The sequence below is a fragment of the Elephantulus edwardii genome, unplaced genomic scaffold, assembly GCF_000299155.1.
Source record: "Elephantulus edwardii isolate Elephantulus edwardi_28Jun2011 unplaced genomic scaffold, EleEdw1.0 scaffold00209, whole genome shotgun sequence".
NCBI classification, from domain to species: domain Eukaryota; kingdom Metazoa; phylum Chordata; class Mammalia; order Macroscelidea; family Macroscelididae; genus Elephantulus; species Elephantulus edwardii.
The window spans coordinates 2,745,963-2,769,766 of NW_006399959.1; the positions used below are offsets into that span (position 1 = coordinate 2,745,963).

At 44.6% G+C, this 23,804-nt stretch overlaps 1 protein-coding gene and 1 pseudogene across 1 annotated transcript in view; both read right to left on the bottom strand.

Moving 5' to 3' along the window:
* Window positions 1–14,311, bottom strand: part of LOC102865208 (ubiquitin carboxyl-terminal hydrolase 7-like) — a 73,569-nt gene extending 59,258 nt beyond the window's left edge. The window contains exons 1-5 of the mRNA XM_006897478.1: window positions 14,237–14,311; window positions 11,011–11,210; window positions 6,620–6,758; window positions 5,952–6,040; window positions 3,479–3,587 (exon numbers count right to left, since the gene is read on the bottom strand). Of these exons, the coding sequence (XP_006897540.1) occupies window positions 3,479–3,587; window positions 5,952–6,040; window positions 6,620–6,758; window positions 11,011–11,210; window positions 14,237–14,311 (612 nt within the window). The remainder of the gene's footprint in view (window positions 1–3,478; window positions 3,588–5,951; window positions 6,041–6,619; window positions 6,759–11,010; window positions 11,211–14,236) is intronic.
* On the bottom strand, window positions 7,969–8,689 carry LOC102871962 (annotated as a pseudogene).
* Window positions 14,312–23,804: the final 9,493 nt, after the last annotated feature.

Genomic DNA, 23,804 nt, shown 5'->3' on the forward strand with positions numbered 1-23,804 from the left:
AAAATGGATGCCAGGAAAGAAACTGCAACTTGCACCAGAATGAACAGAAGCCAAAACAAGGGGAAGGAGTGCCAAATACAGTCAGCTGGACAGATTGAAAAGGCAGCTCAAGAAGATAAAGTGCTGTACCTCTGTAAAAGGAGCTGGAGTTAGAAAACTGAAAGGGATGAATATGCTCTTCATTTCTCAAGCTGAAATAACTGAAAAATAAATTAAATCCTCAAGTTGCAATACTGAAGGATGCTAAGGACAGAATCTTGAATGATGCACAATGCACCAAAAGATGATGGAAAAGTCGCTACCAAAATGACTTTCATCTGTACTCAGCTCTAGGGAGTTCTAGTAGCCTAGTGGCAAGAAGCTGCGCTGCAACCCCAAAGGCATGGTCCAAGGATGCAGTTCGAGGACACAAGCTTTTCTACGGGTCGGTTCAGACTCGATGGTACGCAACAACCTACTCAACTATTTCAGAAAGCAGCATAGGATCAAGAACTAGTGGTAATGAACTAAGACGTTCACTGAAGACACTGGCAAATAATCAGGCCCCAGGAATTAATGAAATACCAAATGACATGTTTCAACAGACGGAGTCTTGGACACACCCTTTAGTATTTGAAAAGAAATTTAAAAGACAATTACCTGGCCTTCTGACTGAAGAAATTAATACTTGTTCTCATTTTAAAAAAATGGTAATCCAACAGAATGTGGAAACTATCAAACAGAATTATTACTATCATTACTATCACATGCAAGTAAAATCTTCCTGAAGATTATTCAAATTGACTATATTGTTCCTGGACAGGGAACTGCCAGAAACTGAAGTTGGACTTGGAAGAGGCTGTGGAATGAGGTTGATGCCATTGTTGATGCCAGGTGGATCTTGCCTGATAGCAGAGAATACTAAAAAGATGTGTTTACTGATTATGCAAAGGCACTTGACTGTATGGATCATAACAATTTATAGGTAACATTGAGAAGAATGGCAGAACACTTAATTGTGCTCATATGAACCGATACTGAGACCAAGAAGCAGCTTTCAGAATAGAACAAGAGAATACTGCATGGCTGAAAAACACTAAAGGTGTGCATCAGGGTTGTATCCTTTCTCCAAAACTATTTACTCTGTATGCGGAGCTGATCATTAGAGAAGCTAGACTTTTGAAGAACAACATGGCATCAGGATTGGAGAAAGCCTCAAGACCCATATGCAGATGACAAAATATTGCCTGAAGAAATTAAAGAGGACTTAAAAAACTAGTAGAATCTTCAATGTGGATTTTATCTTAAAATCAAGAAAACTAAAATCCTCACTAGACCAACAGACAACACACTAACACATGGAGAAAAGACTGAAGTTGTTAACAATTTCATTTTACTTGGATCCCCAATCAACAGTCACGGGACCAGCAGTCAAGAAATCAAAAGATGTATTACATTGGACAAATCTGCTTTCCAGGACCTCTGCAAAGTACGAAAGCACAGGGAGGTCAGTTTAAAGATTAAGGTGCACCTGACTCAAATCATGATATTTTCAACTACTATGTTTGCATCTGAAAGTTGAACAATGATTAAGGATGACAGAAGACAAATTAATGCATTTGAATTGTGGTGATGCAAAGAGTATTTTATCCTGGTCTGTCAAAAGAACAAACAAATTAGTCTTAAAATGATACCAAATTGGTTTTCTATTTTATTTATTTGTATCTGTTTTAACCTTATAGACTGCAAACGTTAATATTTCTGTTGTGAGAAGTGTTTCAATGTTGGAAACCATATAATCTCTTGGTAATCTGCACAAAATATGGAACACTTCATGAATTTGCATGTCAACCTTGCACAGGTGCCATGATAATCTTTTCTGTATCGTTCCAATTTTAGTATATGTGCTGCCAAAGTGAGCACTGAAAGTGCTTTTTAGAGGTAAGGATGATGAAACTTCATTTCACATACTTTGGGAATGTTGTCCGGAAGGACCAGTCCTTGGAAGACAACATCCTGCTGGGAAAGGACAACCATAACTAGAAATGACTGACACACTGACTATCATATAGGATTAAGCATGGTGCAGACTGTGAAGATGGCACATGATAGAGCAAGGTTTTGATCTATTACTATTCGCAGGAAGCAGCAGTGGTATCCACTTCATAAACAACATGCCTCTGGAAACTATGAACTTTGATAAATGTCGATAGTTATAGAAAGGCCTCTTGTTTATGGGGTCGCTATGAGTAGTGCTCAACTCGAAGGCAATCAACATCATCTCTTCATAGGGTCACTATGAATCATAGGTGACCTGATGGCATCTATCAACAACATCATTTATCATAAGATCATTTCGAAGGAAATAAATCTCAGTATAAAAAAACTCAACAATAAGCCCACTGCAGCTGACTCCGACAACAGCAACTCTCTATCAGGCTCTTGAGGAACCTCTGGCTTCCTAATGGTTAAGAAGCTGCACTGCAATCCTGAAGGCACACGGTTTGAATCACCATATGCTCCACTGAAGGAAGGGAAATCTCCTTACTTGCTGGAGGTCAGCTACGGGTCAGTTCCAACTTGATGGGACACAACCACCACTACCCCCTCAGGCTCCTGGGGCTATAAATCTTTACAGAAAGAGACTGCTTAATTTTCCCAGTGGAGTAGCTGGTGGATTTGAAGTATCATTTTTTCGTTAGTAGCAACTGCTATGTATCGTTAAGAACCAATCCATAGCTGACCCTCTAGAGGGTTTTCAGAGGCCGTAAATTATACAGGAGGAGACTGTCCAACTTTCTCCCACAGAGCTGCTAGTGGATTTGAACCGCACTCCTTTGCTTCAGTTAGTAGTCATTTTGCTTTACATCACCAGGACTTCATTTTTAAATAAAGTCAGGCTTGTAAAATTCACTGCAGTAAAGTTTTTAAAGAAGTTATGGTTGTCTAGTCCATAGGAAGGCTCTGGTGGTTTGAACCTTCCAGAAAAGAAAGAAAGGCAAATGCTTCGCATGCAATTTACAATCTCAGAAACCTTCTGGACGGTCAGCAAAGTGAGTTCTGACTCCACGGAAAGAGTAAAATTTTAATCACCCACATCAGTATTCAAAGTAGGGGGTGACAGATACACTGTCAAATAGGATTTGTTGTTGTTGTTAGGTGCCATCGAGTCAAGTACAATTCACAGCGGCCCTATGAACAATGGCTCTAAAATCCTGTCCTCATCATCTCCATCATACTTGAGTCCCTTGCCACAGTCACCGTGTCAATCCATTTCGTTAAGGGTTTTCCTCTCTTTCCTTGACCTTCCACCTTTCTAAGCACGATGGGAGTAAGTAGTGTCAAGAGGGTATCAGTCTTCTTGTAAAGACAGTGAGTGCTTGGTAGTGTTAAGGAGAGCACATTGCAGAGGTTGTCAAAAGTACTCTGTGCATCACCCTTAAATACCTGCACATAGAGGAAGTGAGGGAGGTTAGGAAAAGAAACAACATCCATTTACCTTTCGCAGCTGATTTGTGAAAAACAAAGTCTGCAGCAGGCTATTCATGTAACAGGTCGCCCCCTGGTTCTTTAGTCCTACATAGCCTGTGTGCATCCTTGAGTCCCACCTAAAAGACCAGTGTGGAGGTTAATATGCAGCAATTGTGTGTTTCAGGGTCAGTGGTCTTCTGGTTCCAGGATTAGTTGGATGCAGGCATGCTAAATGTGCCTGTATATATGTGCATGCATGTACATGTGTAGATAATCACAAAGAATACATTTTTTAGACAGTAAGGGTCCTAAATTACAGTGAATCGGTTGGTTATTTTTAAAAACATACAGCAGTTTAGGGGAGCTCTGGTGGCCTAGTGGCAAGAAGCTGCAACTACAATCCCAGAGGTGCATGGTTCGAATCCACCAGATGCTCTGCCGGGGAAGGAGGGGCAATCTCCTCCTGTACCAGTCAGATCTGATTTGACGGTACACACACACAAAAATAATAAAATAAAATAAAAAATTTAAAAAAACCCCAAACCATACAGCAGTTTAAGTTCTAAGGGGTGAACAGGTTTGAACAAGACTGAACCCAGGAAGAATAAGCACCACAAACCCAATTCTGACTCAGGATGACTCTGATTTCTGTTGACTTGAAATCCAGCCAATGACAACGAAAGCTAATAAATACTATTTAGTATGGACTTCTCCTGGATTGCAGGAAAAAAATCCCAAGGTAAAGTGCTTTCGTGAAGAATCTGAAGACAAAGTGAAATCGTTTAGATTTCAAAATGCAGGCGGCTGCACCAGGCCATGCTCCCCATGTCTTCTGGTGGGTAGCAGGAGCTACGTGCTGCTGTATCACATCACATGCCCAGAGCAGACAGATGTGTAAGAGGCGAAGGGCAGAAGAGTGTTATAGACATCAAACAGGGAACCACATAAAGAATAACTATACCTTAAAAAAAATCCCCAAGATAATTGGGGACAGCTAGTCAAGCCTAAGGAAGCCCTCGTGGCTCTGTGCTGAGGAGTTGCACTGACAATCCAAAGACAGGTGGATTGAATCCACTAGATGCCCCAAGGGAGAATGATGAGTAATCTCCTTGTGATTTACAGCCTCCAAAACACTGGGGGACCAGCTATGAAATCAGCTCTGGCATACAGCAACATTTAAGCTTAACCACAAATCACCACTTTGGAACTGAGATGTGCTTTGTATTTGGTCCCAAGCAGTCTTTTGAGCTTATCTGTATTGCTGTCCCATAATCAAATTATCCATTCAGAGTAGAGATGGGGATTATAATAATTTTGATTAGTAAAGCTGCGGTAGACAAACTGTCCTGAGTAGAATTTCTACATATGAAGACCCCAAATATCTGCATGACTCCTGTCTTTGACCAGTCTTCTTGAAAGCCAAGAGGTTACTCTAATACACATCACCAGCAGGGTGATGTACACTTCATAGTGAGCTCCCAGCCTTTGGTTGTCCCCTATGGCTTCTCCCGTGACTCTTTATGCCAAAGTTATCTGATCTCTTTATAAGGGTTTCTTCTTGGACACTAAATATGGCCAACACACTTCTGTTCTCTAAATCTCTTTTCTTCCAATCTTCCAGGCCTTGGCCCAGCCTGATGGCACACCTCAAGAACCTGCGATGCACAGGTATAACTCCTCAGATAAGTCAGTGTCTGCCTTCATCCTGGAGCCAAGTTCTAGTCCACACTTTCCCTCTGCTCTGCCCCTCCATGCCACTGGCTGCCTGGTTGTGCAGATTTACGTTTCTCCACTGTGTTCCCAGTGTCACGTCCAAGCCATTATCTGGACTGGATGAACAGCTCCACTGGGCTGCTCCACTGCTTGGACTCCTGCCCTGTCACCCAGGTGTTCCATGTACTGCCAGAATGAAAACAAAGACGATAATGGGAGCAAGAGGACAAAGTGTGCTGCTCAACTGCTTTCCACACTGTTTTGCCCTGAGTGAAAGGCATGGCTTGCAACTCGAACTCCAAGCTTACTGATGCCTCACTCATCATCTGAGCTCTCTTGGGGTTCTCAGTTCTTTCTTTACTCCACATGATAGTATATTTGTCATGCACTGAAATTTTGAGAGAGCACTTGCTCTCTTAAAAAAAAAAGAGAACAAGAGAGCAAGAGAGAGCATCTCAGCTGTACTTTTTTATGTTGCAGTAGTAACTCTTCTAACAATCTGAAAGCTCTTTAGCATAGAAAGTGTAACTCTGCTATGGTGGGATTCCTCAGTGCCTGAAGAACCTGGCTAAGCTATTACTGGATGCACAAACTAAGCCAATGAAGGTGAGGGTGTGAGAAGCAGAAACATCTGTAACGTTGTAACCTATCTGTGAGCAAGGAGTGTCTCTGTGCACATACACACCCCATGGGCAAAAGTGGGAGGGGCTCTTATCTCTGTTAAATATAGGCTAAGGTGTATTTTACTCCAGCACCAAGACACTGTAACATGACCCAATTAAACTTACAGAAGTCCATCAGGAGATTCCGCCTGTACAAAGATTTGAAAAGTAACTTTGTCATCCTCTATAAATCCTTTCTCAGGATCAGTCAAATCCTATGAGAAAAAGAATATCAAACTTGCATAAGAATAAACATGCTTACTCTAGAATACGCCAGTACCCTGTATTTAACAGATTAAAATCGTATGTGCTCTAACACCCCAGTTTAGATTTCTGGATTTGTTCTCTGGACAAAAACAGGGGTCCAAGTAACAAAAGTTCATCTCCACTAGGAGGGATCTGGGGCAATGAGGGTCTGAGACCACAGTGCGGACAAAGGAATTGATCCATGGTCGAGGAATGGTCTGTGGTTACCGCCTTTGCAAAAAGAATCCCAATGTACCGACTAGTGAGGTTATGTGCATCTCACCACCACCACACCTAACCCAGGATGGAAACCCAGTGACAAAGGGCCCTTCAATATCTGACTAAAAGCTGAGACTTGGATTTCAGATGATTGCTGAAAACCCAAGCTAAAAAGCAGAGAAAATGCATTTTCACAGGCACTTATCCAAATGTATCAAGCAAATGCCTGAACTCTTAAGATCAATAGAGGCATTTAAGGACTCTGGGGGAAAGGCTCAAATAAGCCCTAAAACTCAAGATTATTGAGACTAAACACTGCTACTACTTACACTCCAGGGCATAAAATTGGAGAATCCCCAATCATTTTCTTTATGGAAGAATAAATGACTAATGCAGCGGCTGAAGGACCTCTCTTCATCTCTGGAATTCACGATCTTCAGTACAGCTCGAGCATGACAGGACCACGATCTGTTTGCAACAATTACAATCTAAGCTGCAGCTTATGTGTTTAACTCAGGTTTACATAGTTTATAAAGACACTGAAACCAGTTGTGGACATTTCAATTTGTCTAATCTCTTTTTTGGGAAAAGAGGGTACCCACAATTAACCTTTGATGGAGAAAGATGCTGAAAAGATTACCACTGCTGGTGAGTCAATTCCAAGTCATGCTGATCATCTACTGGGTTTCTGAGGTTATACAATTTTATTAGTATTATTATTTATGTTGCATACAAATTCATATATACTATGTTTCACGCATTGCTCTGATCACACTGTGTTTATAAAATTAATCACCACTGATCCATGCTCATCATTACGTTTTTCAGTTCTCCAATGGATTTTTCCTAATTTCTTCAACCCCTCACTCCCACATAGCTCTGTGCTCTCAAGATTCCTAGCCCCCTCTTAGCCTCCCTCCTTTTTCCTCCTTGGACTTTTGTAACCCTTCTATTTTTACAATGGTTTTATGTGGTATTTGTCCTTATGGACCTGAGTTAGTTCACTCAACATAATGCTCTCCAAGCTCTCATGTTATGTAGTATTTTTCACAATCACTGCTTCTGAGTGCTGCATAGTATTTTATCATGTGAATGTACACAATTTCTCAATCCATTCATTTGTTGACAGACATTTTGGCTGTTTCCATTTTCTTGCTATTGTGAATAATGCTGCTATGAACTCAGGTGTACAAATCTCCATTTGTGTCTCAGTTCTTTTTTCCTTGGGGTATATTCCTAGCAGTGGAATAGTTAGGTCTTATGGAATTTCTATGTTCCGTTTTCTTAGAAGATGCCAAACTGCCTTCTAGAGTGGCTGTATCATTTTATAATCCTACCAACAGTGTATCGGAGTCTAATCTCTCCAACATTTATTGCCTTCTGTGCCTTGAAATTTTGTCAATGCTACTGGGGTGAGATGGTACCTCACTGTACTTTTGGTGTGCATCTCTCTTATTGCCAGTGATTTTGAGAATCTCTCCATGTGTCTGTTGGCCATCTGAATGTCTTCCTCTACAAAAAGTCTTTCCGTGTCTTTTTTTTTGTATCACTACAAATTTTATTCAGAAACCCATCTTTGTGTTTTTTTGTTGTTTTTGAAAAAAAATTCCCATTATGAACTGGTTTTGTCAATTAACTACAACACTTTGTAGCAGACATACGGTAAAAACGGCATGGCTCAGAATTGTCCAGATCTCTCCCGATCTCTGGATCGCCGCCTATCACGTTCCTGGCCACCTCCGCCGCCGCCACCACCACCTCCTCCACGACCACGGTTTCTCAACCGGGACCGACGTTCATGAGACCAGGATCGAGACCTATGCTTCTTATGACGTCGGCCATACAACTCCCGACGCAATTCTCTAGAAATGGGCTTCAAATGCATGAAGTTGCAAAAGCCTCCTCGTGTACACTCTCCCATCTCATACTGGCGGCAACAGGCTTCTCTAAAGTCAGTCACAGGGGAGAGCTCTGCATGAATCGGTTGTCCATTAAACCAGTGGTTATTTAAGTCAATCACAGCCTTTTCTGCATCTTCTTCACGACGAAACTTGACGTACACATTTCCAACTAGATGGTCTCCAAGGTTTATCACAGACATTCATCTCTTCAATTTCTCCATACTTTTCCTCCATTTCTGTGAAAACTTCCTCAAAAAATTCATCATAGTGTTCCTGCATCTCCACATTGCTCACGGCACAGTGCAAACTGTCAGGAGACTGGGAAGAGTTTTGAGGGTTACGGTAAATGTTCAAGAGGGCAATAGTCTGGCTAAAGGTCCGTTTATTGTGCAACCGAGAGCATCTGTCTCCATGACGGCATGCTCCAATTTTGAAATAAAATGAACAGTTGACTTTGTCTTTCTCAGTGCCGAAAATGGAGGCCAAGTACTCCGCCATTTCCCACCATTCGACGCTGACACCGCTGGCGATGCCCTTTCCGTGTCTTTTTGAGGCTATACATTTTTATACGAAGAGACTATTCATCTTTCTCCTGTAGAGTGGCTAGTAGATTCAGACAGCTGACCTTTCAATTAGCAATCCAACACATTATACCGCCCAGGCTCTTTTGACAGCTTAAGATTTCAAACAAGTGGCATTTAGGAACTGTCACTTAGTCATTCACATGGGTAGACAGACCGTTCTGCCAGACAATAGTTTTGTGTTAGGTGTCTGTGAGATCAACGTATGTGCAGCCCCCAATTCATCAGATCAGTTGGCAATAAGACCATCATGAAGGTGAAAACTTAACCCAACTAAAGCTTGGCTACATCTAAAATTGCCTTAGTGTTTTCTGAACGTGAAAATAGAAAAAATTTAATTATGGGAGAGTATCAAGTGAGAGTCCAAAGGTTACAACATGGTAGTGGCAAAGTCCTTGGGCAGACAAAGACCTATGGCCTTTGGAGTTTGTCTTTCAATACGACTTTCCTAGCTATAATCTGACTTTGCCATCTCATTTTATGGCATTTGAAAAAATATGCGAATAGGGCTGTTAAATCTATCCACAAGGAGATGTGCTAGTCTTGCCATTAAATTGAGCAATCCAGCAGCAGGAGAATTAGACCTTCCTCCCTCAGGCAAAAAAGCAGCCACAAAAGAATGTAGGATACCTTCAAGACCAAGATGTTCCTGCTCTGGCTCCAGCTACAGCAGCAGCAGCCATAGCTGAACTGCAGACCTGATGTAAGATGGGACCTTGGGATTGCTATACCATCTGAACCAGAGCTAAGAGCCTTTGCCCAAGTTTGCTGGACAACTCGGGGTGGAGGACCATAATTCCCAAGACTGAGAACTTTTAACACTGGCTAAGACTGAGGGAGTGGAGAGGGAGTCAATACTGGCAGGACTGAGAATGCTCTAACACTGGTCTCAAGCAGTGAGGCCCAAGGCTGAAGAGCCTGTGGCACATTTCTGAAGCTGTCCTGACTGTGCTCTTGCTACTAATCTAGATTATAACCTTCTGACTTCCCCAACATGATTCTGTGTGGTGTGTGAGCTACCACATTGGATTTTGGACCCAGCTTAGCCATAAGACAGGTGTTAAGAGTAGAAAGAGGTATAGAAGCATGGGGTACATGTTTAACCTCATGGGAATTGTTATTAATGTTGTTGATCGTGACAATTCCCCTTTATAAAGGTCAAACATGGCCATCCTCAAGTGGTGCGGGCTCTTTTTACAGGCCTCTTTGCTATAGAATGAGAGAGTGGTAAGTAATCTGCATGTCCACTGAGATTCTGCTAACAGTTCAACAGCTACTGATTAAGAGAGGAAACTCGTAACCATTCCACTTAGAAGGAATAAATCCATGGAGCATTGGCAATGCTCATAGAGATGTGAAGTATTTCACCCACAGTTTCATTTGAATAATCCATGAACTATTATAAAATTATCCAGTAAGCTACTCCTCAATTTTAAGAAATTTTATAATATAATGCATTTTTAAAATATGAAATTTTAAAAAAAATTTTCTCTCTAAAATAATTATAGACCCAAGTACTGAAAACATCAAAAGAGGTTTGTGTCTGCTGAGCACAGTCATGGTTGGTGGCCCTGGTTGGTCCTGACTCACTGTGATCCTGTGTGTGAAGATAGGACTGTACCTTCCATGGTGTCTTTGAGGCTGTGGCCATGGGAAAATAGACAGCCAGGTCTGTTTTTGGAGGTGTCTCAGGTAGGTTCGAGCACCCATCAGTTTGAGCCACCTGTAAACTCCTATTTCCCAAAGAATAAAAAGACTGAGGGTGAGCAGCATGAGGAATTGTCTGTAATTACCCCACACACTGTTACTTGGAAGAATGAAGTCTGTGGCCAAAGGGATCATGCTATCAATCCCGTGGGACGGCAGGTGCTAATATAGTCTTATTTACAGTAAAAATAGGCATAAACCTACTAGTGGGTTTTAAAGAAGAAAAGCAATCTAATCCAATTTCAAATCCTAAGAAAGGACCCTGGTGGCATAGTGTGCTATGTGTTGTGTTATTAACTAAAAGGTTGAGGGTTTGAATTCACCAGCACCTCTATGAGAGAAAGAGGTCTTCTCTCGTATAGACTTATACCTTGGAAACTGGATGGAGGTTGCCATTATGTCTGAATCAACCTAACAGTTATGGGTTTATGTGAATGGATGGGGCAAGGAAAAGGAAAAGATTCTGGGCAATCAAATTTGGCTTCCAGTGATGTAGGAGCACCATTGTACTTGTCATTTAAGCACGCTTACCTGGACTTTGACTCGGCATTGCACTGCAGAAAGAACCCAATGCGCTTCTGCTGAGGTCTGTCAGGGTGAAAGTGTGGCACCACCAGGATCTTCCAGGGCAGATTCTGCACAAAGCACGGAGGGCTCAGAGCCCGTCCCACCAATCGGCTAAAGTGCTGGACAGTGAACTGAATAGTGGCCTCGGAGCGCCAGGCGACATCTAATGAAAAGAGGCAGCATGAGTCACGCAGGCCACACCAAGGCTCCCAGGTACACAGTATCAAACACTCTCTGTTATCAAGACAGAACCACTGGAAATCAAAATGCGTAAACCTGGGGATTGCTTGTGAACAGTTTCCAAGTGGTGAGCCTGCCTGTGGATCCTGGATGGTGTACTTCTTTATGAACTTGGAAGGCCAACAATGGGGTCTTCTTTTCCATTCTAGAGCACATTACATGACCACTGTTAATGCCACCACATCCTCTTTCATGAGGAATCCTGAGCAATGCTTTCAGAGCCAAGGCAGGAGATGGTCCACACACCACTTGGTCAACAAACAGGACCTGCCTCCGACTTCTGATCACTCTCAAGGAGTCACAGAAGATCCTGGATAGAGCATGTGACACAAGTGGACCAAAATTCAGATACAGAAAAGGCCAGGTTTCCTGATGTGATTGAGACCAGCGGAATCCCCGCATCTACGGTCCTGGGATGAAAAGCACTTCCTCAAGTTTAACTCTCAGTCAAGCAATACAGGTTCACAGTAACACCAGACAGGCAGCCACTCCTTAGAATGTTGTTGTTGTTACGTGCCATCGAGTCACTTGTGACTCATAGCGACTCTATGCACAACAGCCCTAAACTCTGCTGTCCTTTGCCAATCGCACTGTCTCTGACACTCCCATTCCGATTACCCCAGTCACTGAAATCAATCCACCTCACAGAGAGCCTTCCCCTCCTGCGCTGTCCCTCCACCCTCCCAAGCATGATTGTCCCTCTCCAAGGACCAGTCTCTCCTTACAACATGTCCAAAGTATGTTAGACAGAGCCTCAGAATCCTTGCCTCCAAGAAGCACCCGGTTTAACCCTTTCCAGGATGAATCTGTTTGTTTTCCTTGGAATAGTCAAGCATATAAAGCCAAAGGGTAGCATGTGCCCAAGGATGAGAGGAGTGTAGGATAAGAGAGTGGACACGATAATCACAGGGTAGTGGGCAGAGTATGGTTACATTGCAGGGATTCTTATTATAAAACAAAAAGTGTATTAACAGTTGAATGAAAAAAATAAATTTTACAAATGATCTCAAATCACAACACGTTGCCGCACACTTTTAAATTGACGACTGTGCTTAAAAACATATTTGCCATCATTTGTGGCATCGTGTTAAAAAAAATAAAAACCAAACTCAGCAACTAAAAGCAGGACCTGGAGCTCCTTTTCAATGTATATGAGACTCCTTCAAATGTTCCTAAAGCCTGGTGGACTTTCTGTAAGGAGTATGGCAAGCACCAACCTGCCAGAATGATAGTGAATGTGAAGGCTGTGTGCTCAGGAAGAGTGGCAATGTGACAGGACACAGAGTGGATGCAGAGGCCAGGTTGAGTCAGTCATGCTGAATGCTCAAACTATAAAGACAGAGCTGAGCCTCAGATGTAGTTCTCAGACAACGCTGGCCATGGAAAGAGCCAAGTGACCCACTTCTAAGTTGTATCTTGTTTTTTTGTTCAGACAATAAAATCTTGAAAGTCTAATATTCAAAGAAACAAACTAGGCTTGGGGTAAGACTTGGTTGTTGTCTAGAGAAATGGAGGGTGGCACATTCACACCTACAAAGACCTATAAGAGACATATAAAGTTGACAACTTCCATGAATTAGCAGCATGGGGATGCCTGCTTATGAGCTTATGTTCTAAAAACTCCTGTGTTGGCTAAATAGGAGCTCTGGTCCAATAAGAGTCTTCCTTTTACTTATATCTTTGGAGTAGTCAAAAAGTGAAGGTTTATAAATAATCGTATTATGCTACCAAGCCAAAGGTGGGTGACTCTAATCCGTGGCCCTCGAGCCTGTTTTTCATTGTTTTTGGTCAAACATTCTTCTAGGTTGTATAGCCCTGGTATGTTCACTTGCTGTACAGACGTAACTTGTGGTCGCTGTGGAGTTAAACACTTTGACACTATCAAATGTAATAATGGTTACCCATGGTGGACGGTGTTGGGTGGCAATCCCAGATTAAAACAAGCTTGGAAGCAGAAGTGGCATTCACTTCCATAATAGCTTGCCTCTGGAAACCCTATGAACCTGGAGAAAGGATGAAAGTCACTCAAGTGTCGAGAACTTTTGTTCAAAGGGTCGCTATGAGTCGCCTATGACGCTATAACACTTAACATTAGTTTTTCACACAATCATTCATAGAAGTTTTGTTTCAGAACACTAACTGCATTCAATAATTAATAATAATGCCTAATCAACCCACATGGTTCACTGCCTTTCTCACTTTGAGTCTTGACATAAGCTCAACTGTAACCTCCACAACTTCCAGGGTATGTAAGTGTTCTCATGCGGTGTGGCCTGTGATGTCTGCAGTCCATTTCGTGATTCTGTAAATCCTAAAGCTCAGAAGTGGAATGGGGTATTATCCTGAGTCACATATGTTCTTAAAAGAGATTAAAGGGGGAAAAGCAAGCAGGGCCCGGTCACTACGAAAGGAGAACAAGGAGGGTCTCTGGGCTAAGAGTGCCCAGCTGGAGAGCAGACCCTCCCCAACTGCTGACAGAGCACAGCCTTTTCTTGGTGCTGCTGTTGTGAGCTTGGACTGCTAACCCAAATAAAATAAACTTGTATTTGCTAAAACAATCCCATGTGGTAATGTGGCTTTCTGTTAAGAGTAGCTAACAGAACTGTTAGTAACTATGTAACTAAAACAGCAATTAGATGAAAGGTCTTTAAGTGAAAAAAGAAAACCCACCCCAAAATCTAACAACCCACAACCAACCAAACCAACATGACACCAAGCAGTATGTATAATGTGCAATTTTTGTTACAAACAGGAGAGTGGTGTGTTGGAACAAAAACATGTAAGTTCTTATTTCTCTTTACACACAAACTGGGAACACTGGCACTTAAAACTCTATTAGGAGGCTTTGTGGGTCAGATTCAGTTTTTTATTTCACATGTAGACAAACATACATGACTGTATGTGTTTGGCATGTATCAGTTTTTTTAAGTGAGTTCTTCAGTTCAAATTTGTCCTGCATGTCTTTTCTGAAAGGATGCCTATGCAAAAATGACAAACTGATACTCCCATCTGTGAAATAAAGCATCACTCCTAAAACAAGGATAAGCCAATGTAAGTAGCCTGAACTGTCCTAAATCACAGAATTCTGCCAAACAATTAATAATCCTATGCAGACTGAAAGCTTCTGGTTTAAAGAGGTCAAGGGAAGTCAGATTATAAGATACAAATAAATTCCAAATAGAGCAGAGATGGTTGTTGTTTATTGTTGTTATGTGCCGTAGAGTTGCTTACGACTCATAGCGACCCTATGTACAACAAGCCATAAACTCTGCTCTGTCCTGTGCCAACTGCACTGTCTCTGACATTCCCATCCCGACTACCCTAGTCACTGAATCAATCCACCTCATAGAGGGCCTTCCCCTCCTGCGCTGTCCCACCACCCTCTCAAGCATCATGTCCTTCTCCAAGGACCAGTATCTCCTTACAACATGTCCACAGTATGTTAGATGGAGCCAGAATCCTTGCCTCCAAGGAGCATCCTGTTTAACCCTTTCCAGGATCAATCTGTTCATTTTCTTAGCAGTCCATGGTATATTCAGTACTCTTCTCCAGCACCACAGCTCAAAGGCATCAATTCTCCTTCTATCCTCCTTGGTTACTGTCCAACTCTCTGATGCATAACAAGTGATTGCAAAGACCCTGGCCTGTATCAGATGCACCTTAGTCTCCAGAGAGACACCATTACTCTCCAGTTCTTTGGAGAGGTCCCTAACAGCAGACTTTCCCATGGCAATACTCTTTTAATTTCCTGGCTACTGGTGCCGAGAGTGTTGACTGTGGAGCCAAGCAAACCAAAGCTGTGAATAATCTCAATCTCTTCACCATTCATCCTGATGCTGCCTATTGGCCCAGTGGTCAGAGTCTTTGTCTTCTTGACATTGAGCCTCAATCCATATTGAAGGCTGCAATCCTTGACCCTCTGCAGCAAGCACTTCAGGTCCTCCTCAGTTTCAGCAAGCAGGGTTGTGTCATCTGCATAACGCAGATTGTTGATGGATCTTCCACCAATCCTGATGCCACATTTCTCCTCATAGAGCCCAGCCTCCCGGATAATCTGTTCCGCATACAGGTTGAAAAGGTATGGAAATAGGACGCATCCCTTCCCAATTCTGAACCATGCAGTGTTCCCTTGCTCTGTTCTGATGACTGCCTCCTGGCCCAAGTATAGGCTTCGCATTAGCACGATCAAGTGTTCTGGGATTCCCTTCTCAGAGTCAGCCACAGTTTGTAATTTGTTTAACCTAACTGACTTTAACTGGAAGTCTTTGTCATCAGAAGCCAAGCAATCATTAAAATCAACATCAATTCATGTGCTCTCTTGTTTTACATCATAATGCCTTACATACAAGAGGGAGAAAAAGGAAAAAAAAATTCTTCTCTGGTTTTCTGACAGCAGGACTTCCTTCAATGTGGTTACTGAAGAGAACACAACATGCCACAAAATGCAAGATCTTGTTCTAGCACTAATAAAGGCATGCCATGCCTACAGTCAGCCTCTGAAGGCAGAACACTGAGTTCCACCACTCAAGCGAGGATTCCCAGGTAGGGACAGACCCACCTAGCCAGGTTAGAATTCTGGCCAGCTGAAACGATTTTAATAACCTGTGCAAACGTACCCTTCGCACAGTTAGGAGGATAAAAGACCACAATCAGGGTGCCAGCCCTCTACCAACGTGGGGGAGATCCTTATCTCTTTAGAACCTCATGGGATCATATGTCTTGGCATCAATCTTCTCCTGGGTGTAGATGTTCTCAGCATGGAGATCCTGCATTCCATGTTTGTACATCATGATGGGATGTAGGTCCCTTCTCCTCTGCTCACTTGCCTGTCCTTAGAATCTCTAAAATAAAAGGTGATGTAGGCCAGACCCCAGAGAAATCCCCCTACACAGGAGCAGGGCTGTGATCTGTGTAAGAGTGGTAAGTCCACCCCACTTCTCTGACAACTGATCACACCAAGGGAATGACTACATTATTACAGGACTGCCAAACCACAAAGAATCATGGTCCAGTCTTGTTGACACATATATGGGGGAGGGAAGCATCATTCAACAATTAACTGTCCACGTGTGACTTTTTAAGGTTTAAGGCACGACACTTCCCAAAACTGGTCCCCCCATAGCACACAACTTTGCTGATAATCAAAATTACTCTAAAATAAAGGTATTTAAAAATTTAAAAAAGTACTTAAAGCTGTGAAGCCCAAGTAACCAGGAGAATAAGTGGTATCACACTTTTAGTAAGAGTTTCCACACTGTGCACGTGCCTGAAACAAAAAAACCAAACAACTGCCATCATGCCAATTTCTGACTCCTATCAAACCTGCAGGAGAGAGAAGAATCACCCCATCAGGTCTCTGAGGCTGTACTCCTTGTGGAAGCAGCTTATGGACTCACACTGTGGCTGGTTGGTTCAAATCTCTGAACTTTCGGTCAGCGGTCTAATAATGTTCAATTTACTATGCCACTTGGGAAGCTTTCTCACTGTAAAACCAAACCTACTGCTGATGTGCTGATTCTCACTCACAGAAACCCTGAGCAAAAGTGCCCCACTGGGTTTCTAAGGCTGTGACTTTACAGGAGCAGGCTGTCCTTTCTCCTTTGGAGTGGGATGGTGGATTCAAACCACTCACCTTCTTTCTCTTCAGGTTGGAAAGCTCTTTCTCCAAGGAGTTGCTGGTGGATGTGGACCACCATAGATATGAAACACTTTGGTGAGCGGTTCATATGCCACCTCTGACCCACTCATCCTGGAGTTGGAACCAAGTCACAACCAGTGCATTTCTGGGGCAGTAAATCTCATAAGAGACTGTCCAACTTTCTCCAAAGGAGCCACTTTCTGTAGATCTGAACTTCCCAAGGCATGGCCTTTGTGGTAGCAGCACAACTCAAAACAGACTACTGCACCAAAGCTCTTGCCCATGTGAAGTGCACATTACACACCTCCTCATCTACCAAACCACAAGGGCTCCGAGCCATCTGAAAAGCCCATATCCAATGCCAACTCTCACAGCTCTCCTTGGGATTTCCAAGGCTGCAAAGCTGCTGCACGAGAGGGGACTTCCCAGCTTCTTCCCACAGAGGAGCTGGATGAGTAAGAACTGCTGACCCTCTGGTTAGCAACATGTCAGCTCACTGCCACTGAATAAATGGGTTCGGACAGTTTCTGAGGCTGAAATTCTTCATGGGACAAGACTGTCCAGTGTTCACTCTCAGAACCACAGGGAGAGTCAAACTCTGCTAGATATGCAGCCTTTCGGTCAGCAGGCACCAGACTACTGTCTACAGCTTGTTTTTAGGTGCCTTCGAATATGAATCACAGCAACCCACCCTATCCCATGCCATCCTCATCACCTCTGACACACTCGAGCCTACTACTGCTGCAGTCAGTGTCAATCCACCTGGTTGAGAGTCTTCCTCTCTTTTGCTGACCCTGCACTTTTTCAAGCATGATGTCCCTCTTCAAGGAACAGCCTCTCCTAGCAACATGCCTGATTTATGTGAGATGAACTGCTGACTACAGTAGTCCTAATCTACCATCATGGCTATGACTACCACAGTTCCTAATCCCTATGAAGGAGGTGTGAAGTTCTCAAGCAGGAAGGATGGAGGGGAAGGAGTTGAGGGTCACAGAAAAGCTCACCATTCATGAAGTTGTAAAAGCTGCTGCTGTGTCCACCAGGGTGGGAGCAGCAGAGACCATATTTCCAACAGGTGAAAAGGATTTCAAAAGTACGTTGAGTGTTTATTTAAAACAAATCAGACCAAAAAACACAACAAAACTAAACAAGAGGGCACCCTGGTGGCTTCACTCCTAACACACGTACAGACCAAAAGGCCAAGTGTCTCCTGCAATTGGAGCCCACAGGCTGATCTGAGTTCACCTCAGAAACCTGGTGGTGGGTCGCATTAGTTGGAGTCTACTTATGGCAGGGAGTTGAGTTTTTCCCCTTATTATTGCTAAGTTGCATCAGTGGGACTGTATATTACATGTTGCTAACTGAACGGGTCAGCAGTTCTAGTCCATGAGCAGTGTCCTCCCTGGAGCGCAGGGGCCAGCCTTACCAACACGGATGTTAAGTCACACATTCTATGAATCAATTTCTCGCGCCTGGACCGGCCTGCGGCCTGCCAAGCATCCTTGGGGAGCTGACTCTAAGCCCGAGGAAGGCGGGGTCCTCCACGTACATGGACTCGGGGCTTGGTGACCAGCAGGCCCGGGTCACAGAGAGGTCTGCAATGTTGCCCTTTCTTTCCCCGTCGCTCACAGAAACGTCCTACCTCACATCAAGCCAACGGCTCTTTTCGCTCCTAAATGGACACACACCCTGGAATCAACAGGCACCCGAGGCCACCACGAGAGGAGGGGTCCCCGTGGCCAGGCCGGCGCCACCCCGCGCGCGCTCCTGGGGTCGGCGGGCGGCCGCCCCTCTGCTGCACGGAGGCCCCGCTGCCCCGGCCCCGCGCCTCACCGTCCATGTCCACATCCTCGGGCTCGCTGAGCGAACGCTGCTGCTCCTCCTCGGCCGGGGGCCAGGACGGCGAGAACAGGGGCTGCGAGGCCCGGAGCGACGGGAACTGGGACTGCGCGGCCCGGGCCTGCGGGGAGCGGGGCTGCGCGGCCCGGGGCGGCGAAGAGCGCGGCTGCGGGGACCGCGACCGCGGGTAGCGGGCGGCTGCAGCTGCGACGATAACGGCGGCGGCGGCGGCGGCGGCCGCACGTCCTCCTCCTCCGCCTCCGCCTCCCGAGCGACGTCGGGGAAAGCGGCGGTGCGGGCGGGTAGCGGGCTTGGCGCGGCCGGGGCGCAGTCGCCTCTTCCGCTGCCACGGCGTCATTGTCAGCACTCTGGAGGCGACACCGTCACCGCTGCTTGGCCTAACTAGCCCTCAAAATGGCGGCGGGACACATGGTCTCTTCCGCATCTGAGTCCAAAGAGTCTGAACGGGCGCAGCGGCGAGGCGAGGCCATGGGAGGGGCCAGGGAAAGATGGGGCGGGGCCAGATTGTAAGGGGCGGGGTCGACAGAACTGGGCGAGGAAAGAGCGGGGCCAAGGAGGGAGAGACTGCGCCAGAAAGGCGGGGCCGAGTGGCGAAGGGCGGTGCAGGGGCGGGGTCATGGGGCAAGTTAGACGGAAAATAGAGCAGACGGTGGGGCAGGAGACGGAACAAGAGGGAAGGCTAGCGGGCGGAGCGACTGAAGAGGAGGCTAGGGGTGGAGCAAGGAGGCGTGACCATAACTGGCCGGGGGCGGGGCTAGACGGGAGCGGAGCTGGGGGGCGGGCGATGGCAGGAAGCGACAACACGGTGGGGACTGAAAGGGGGAGTGGGGCGAGCTACGCAAAGGCACGGCCCTAGTGGAGACGTGGGAAGGGAGAGGGACTTAAGAGGTCAGGACGGAAGCAATCATCTTGTGTAGGCACCTCCTCAACCCTGTGGGCCCTTCGTCCCCGCACCCCAGGGCCCTGAGCTGCTGGTTCCCCTCTGCGGGCCCGCCTACGGTGGTCTAAGTCCAGGAGCTGCGAATATGCTAGCGAAATGTTTGCCCCGAATCAGCTAGAGATCAAATCAGATACAGGGTGTTTTGTTGTTGTTGTTTTTAAAAGTTATTAAACATGTAGTACTTTATTATACAATACCAGGAATAGAATGTTATTGTTGTTATGTGCCCTCGAGTCGCTTACTATTAGCGACCCTATGTACAACAGCCCTAAACTCTGCTCTGTCCTTTGCCAATCGCACCGTCTCCGAGACACCCATCCCAATTACCCCAGTCACTGAATCAATCAATCCACCTCATAGAGGGCCTTCCCCTCCTGCGCTGTCCTCCCACCCTACCAAGCATGATGTTCCTCTTCAAGGACCGGTCCCTCCTTACAACATGTCCAAAGTATGTTAGACGAAGCTTCAGAATCCTTGCCTCCAAGGAGCCGCCCGGTTTGACCCTTTCCAGGATGAATCTGTTTATTTTCCTAGCAGACCATGGTACCCTCAATACTCTTCCCCAGCACCACAGCTCAAAGGCATCAATTCTCCTTCTATCCTCTTTGGTCATTGTCCAACTCTCTGATGCATAACAAGTGACAGCAAAGACCACGGCCTGTATCAGATGCACCTTAGTCTCCAGAGACACCCCATTGCTCTTCAGTATTTTGGAGAGGTCCCTAACAGCAGACTTTCCCATGGCAATACTCTTTTAATTTCCTGGGTACTGGTGCTGAGAGTGTTGACTGTGGAGCCAAGCAAACTAAAGCTGTGAATAATCTCAATCTCTTCACCATCCATCCTGATGCTGCCAGTTGGCCCAGTGGTGAGAATCTTTGTCTTCTTGACATTGAGCCTCAATCCATATTGGAGGCTGCAGTCCTTGACCCTCTGCAGCAAGCACTTCAGGTCCTCCCCAGTTTCAGCAAGCAGGAATAGACTATACATGAATAATATACCTTCCCTTCTGGAAGCAGCTTATGTAGGTAGAAGCTGTGTTATTCATAGTTCTCTGTCCTCAGTACCTAGCACAGTGCCCCATGTGTAGTGGATGCTTGATGAAAAATGTGTTTTAGTAGTTGTTAGGTGCCATCGAGCCTGATCACACCCAGTGATGTTACCTACAACCGAACTAAGTTTCTGAGCTGCCGCCACAATTGCCGCTTGAACTCACCGTTAAGACTACTCTGTCAATCTATTTTCTTGAAAGTTGTCTTCTTTTTCACTAACCCTCCGCTTTACCAAGCATAATGTCTTTCTCCAGGGATTGAGTCCTCCTCATAACACGCCATAAAAACTTGGAGGATAGAAGTCTAACTATCCCCAGCTCCAAGGAGTATACTGGTTGCATTTCTTTTAAAATAGATTTGTTTGTTCTTTTGGTTGTCTACAGTGTATGTATTCTGTATTCCTCACCAACACGATGATTCAAAGGCATCAATTCTTCTTAGACCTTTTAGGTTCATTGTCCAACTTTGTCATTCATTGCAAATATCATTTTCAGAAAACATAAAAGATAATTGCATTAGTTGTTGTTATTGTTGATTGCCTTTGAGTCAAGCACGACTCACAGTGACCCTGTGAACAAAAGACCTGAAACCCTCTACAACTATTGGCATTTATCAGAGTTCATAGAGTTTCTGGAAGCATGTTGTTTAGGAAATGAATGCCACTCCTGCTTCTAAACTTGTCATAGTATGTTATTGTTGTTATGTGTCTTTGAGTCGTCTGCGATGAACAATAGCTCTGAACCCTTCCCTGAGCTGAGCCAGCCTCACTAATTCCAACACACCAACCCTCATTGTCCCAGTCACTGTATCAACCCATCTCATCTGGAGTCTTCCTCTCTTGCTCTGTCTGTCCACCCTTTTGATTAGGCTGACATCGTTACCCTTCAGCCAATGCAATTAGTTTTTTTTTTATTTCCTGACTTCTGGTGTTGTGTTGATTGTGTATCCAAGCAAGCTGTAATTGCTAACAACCTCAATCTTTTATCCATCTGAGAATACAATCCATTATGGTGCTGCCAATTGGCCCAGTGGTGAGAATTTTTGTCTTCTTGATGCTGAGCTTTAATCCATATTGAAGACTACAGTCCTTGACCTTTTGTAGTAAATGCTTCAGGTCTTCTTCAGTTTCCACAAGCAAGGTTGTGTCAACAGCGTAACATAAATTGTTGATGAGTCTTCCTCCAATCCTGATCCCATATTCCTCCTCATAAAGCCCTGCTTCCCAAATGATCTGTTCTGCATACAGATTGAAAAGGGGAGGGGACAGGTTGCATCCCTGATGTACTCTCGTCCTGATTTTCAACCATTCTTGCTCTATTCTGAGGACTGCTTCTTGGTTCAAGTAGAGATTTTGTATAAGCATGGTGGTTTGACCTTGCCAAATTGAATATCCAGGAATGAAATCTGCTACATCTGTGGAAATGTCATCAGTCCAAAAAAGACCAAGGATACTCTATACAACAGAGTATCAGTTGTTCACTATACACTAAAGCTAAGGGAAATAAGTCCAGGAGAACCAAAAAAAAATTTACTTGGATCAATCCTGCCTGAGTCTAGAGACTATTTCAAGAGTAGATTTGACGTCCTAAACAATGCTTCCTGAAGGCTGATTGAATTATGGGAGGATATTATACATAAGGAAATCAAAAGGTCATTTTAAAAAGAAAAAAAAGACTAAAAGACCAAAAATAGATGTCAGGACAGACTCTGAAACTTGCTCTAGAAGTAGAGGGGATAAAGTGAACGGAAGAAATGATGAAGCTCTGAAGGGAAGAATTTAAAGGGTGGCTGGAGAAGACAAAGCAGCATGCTGTGATGAAATGTGCAGACAATCAAAATGGAGAGATGTCCTGGGCTATGGTCCTGTGCCAGCCCAGCAGCCAGCAGCTACCCCCTGCCACTTCATCCTGGCGAGTTCGAGGAGGTGGTGGCCCCTATCTAGAGGGCCTGCTCAGGGTTCTGGGCAGTAGTGGCCCACCACATGTCGTTCATCTCGATACACAAGATACGACAGTCCACATGGCCAGCACAGAGCACCAGAAGTCCATTGTCAGAGAAGCCATTCAGAAAGCAAAATAAATTATGAATTTGTTACAAGAAAAAAAATACAAAAAACCCCCACAAAATCCCTGCTTTTAAGCCAATCTTTGCAGCAGATGAAATCCTGATGCAGAAAATAAACCAGAATTCCATAGAGGACACTGGTCTGAACCATACCCACTTTTCCTCCAAAGAGTGGTGACGATGAGACAGGAAAATCTGGAAGGTGGAGGTGAATGAAGACCCTAGAGCTCAGGCTGCTGCCTCTCAGATCTCCCCAAATGCCTGGCCACAGAAAACTGTGCGATGGAGTGACAGGAACCTGGGCAAAGTGGTACATGGACTTTGTTTCTCTGATCGCTAGAGCTATCATTGGTGGAATCCAAGACGGGCTTCAATGGAAAGAAGAAGTTGGTCTTGGGATCAGCTATGCTTTTCACAGAAGCCACCATAGCGATAGGCCCAGCACTCCAGCAAGTATCCTGCCTTGGAGACCCACTTTTGCCTAGTTTTTTCTCCTTTTTTTGGTTGGAAGATAGATCCTCTCCTATCACATTTTTCTGTTGTTGTTTGCTTCCTTTCCACTTCTTTTGTTTTGTCATTTTCTTTGTAAAGGTCTTTTTCTTCTCTGGTTAGATTTATTGCTGAAGTAGTTCATCTTTGGAGTGACTGTAAATAGAGTTGTTCTCCTTATTTCTTGTTCAGAGTTGTATTTGTTGTGGCAGGATGATTTAGTGGCACAGTACACAGAGTTGCTCTGCTCACCCTTAGACTATGTGGCTTCTGTGGTTTGAGTTCACCAGTACTGAGGAGGGGGGAATTCCAGGCAGCTGGCCCAGGACAGGGGCACCTGATAACAAGCTCCATTACCTCTGTCCCTCAGGAGAGGGGCCTGACTTGGGTTGTGAACTAGACCATGAGGGAAAACACTTTGGTCTTTTCACAGTTGTTGTTGTTAGGTGCCATTGACTGTGACTTACAATGACCC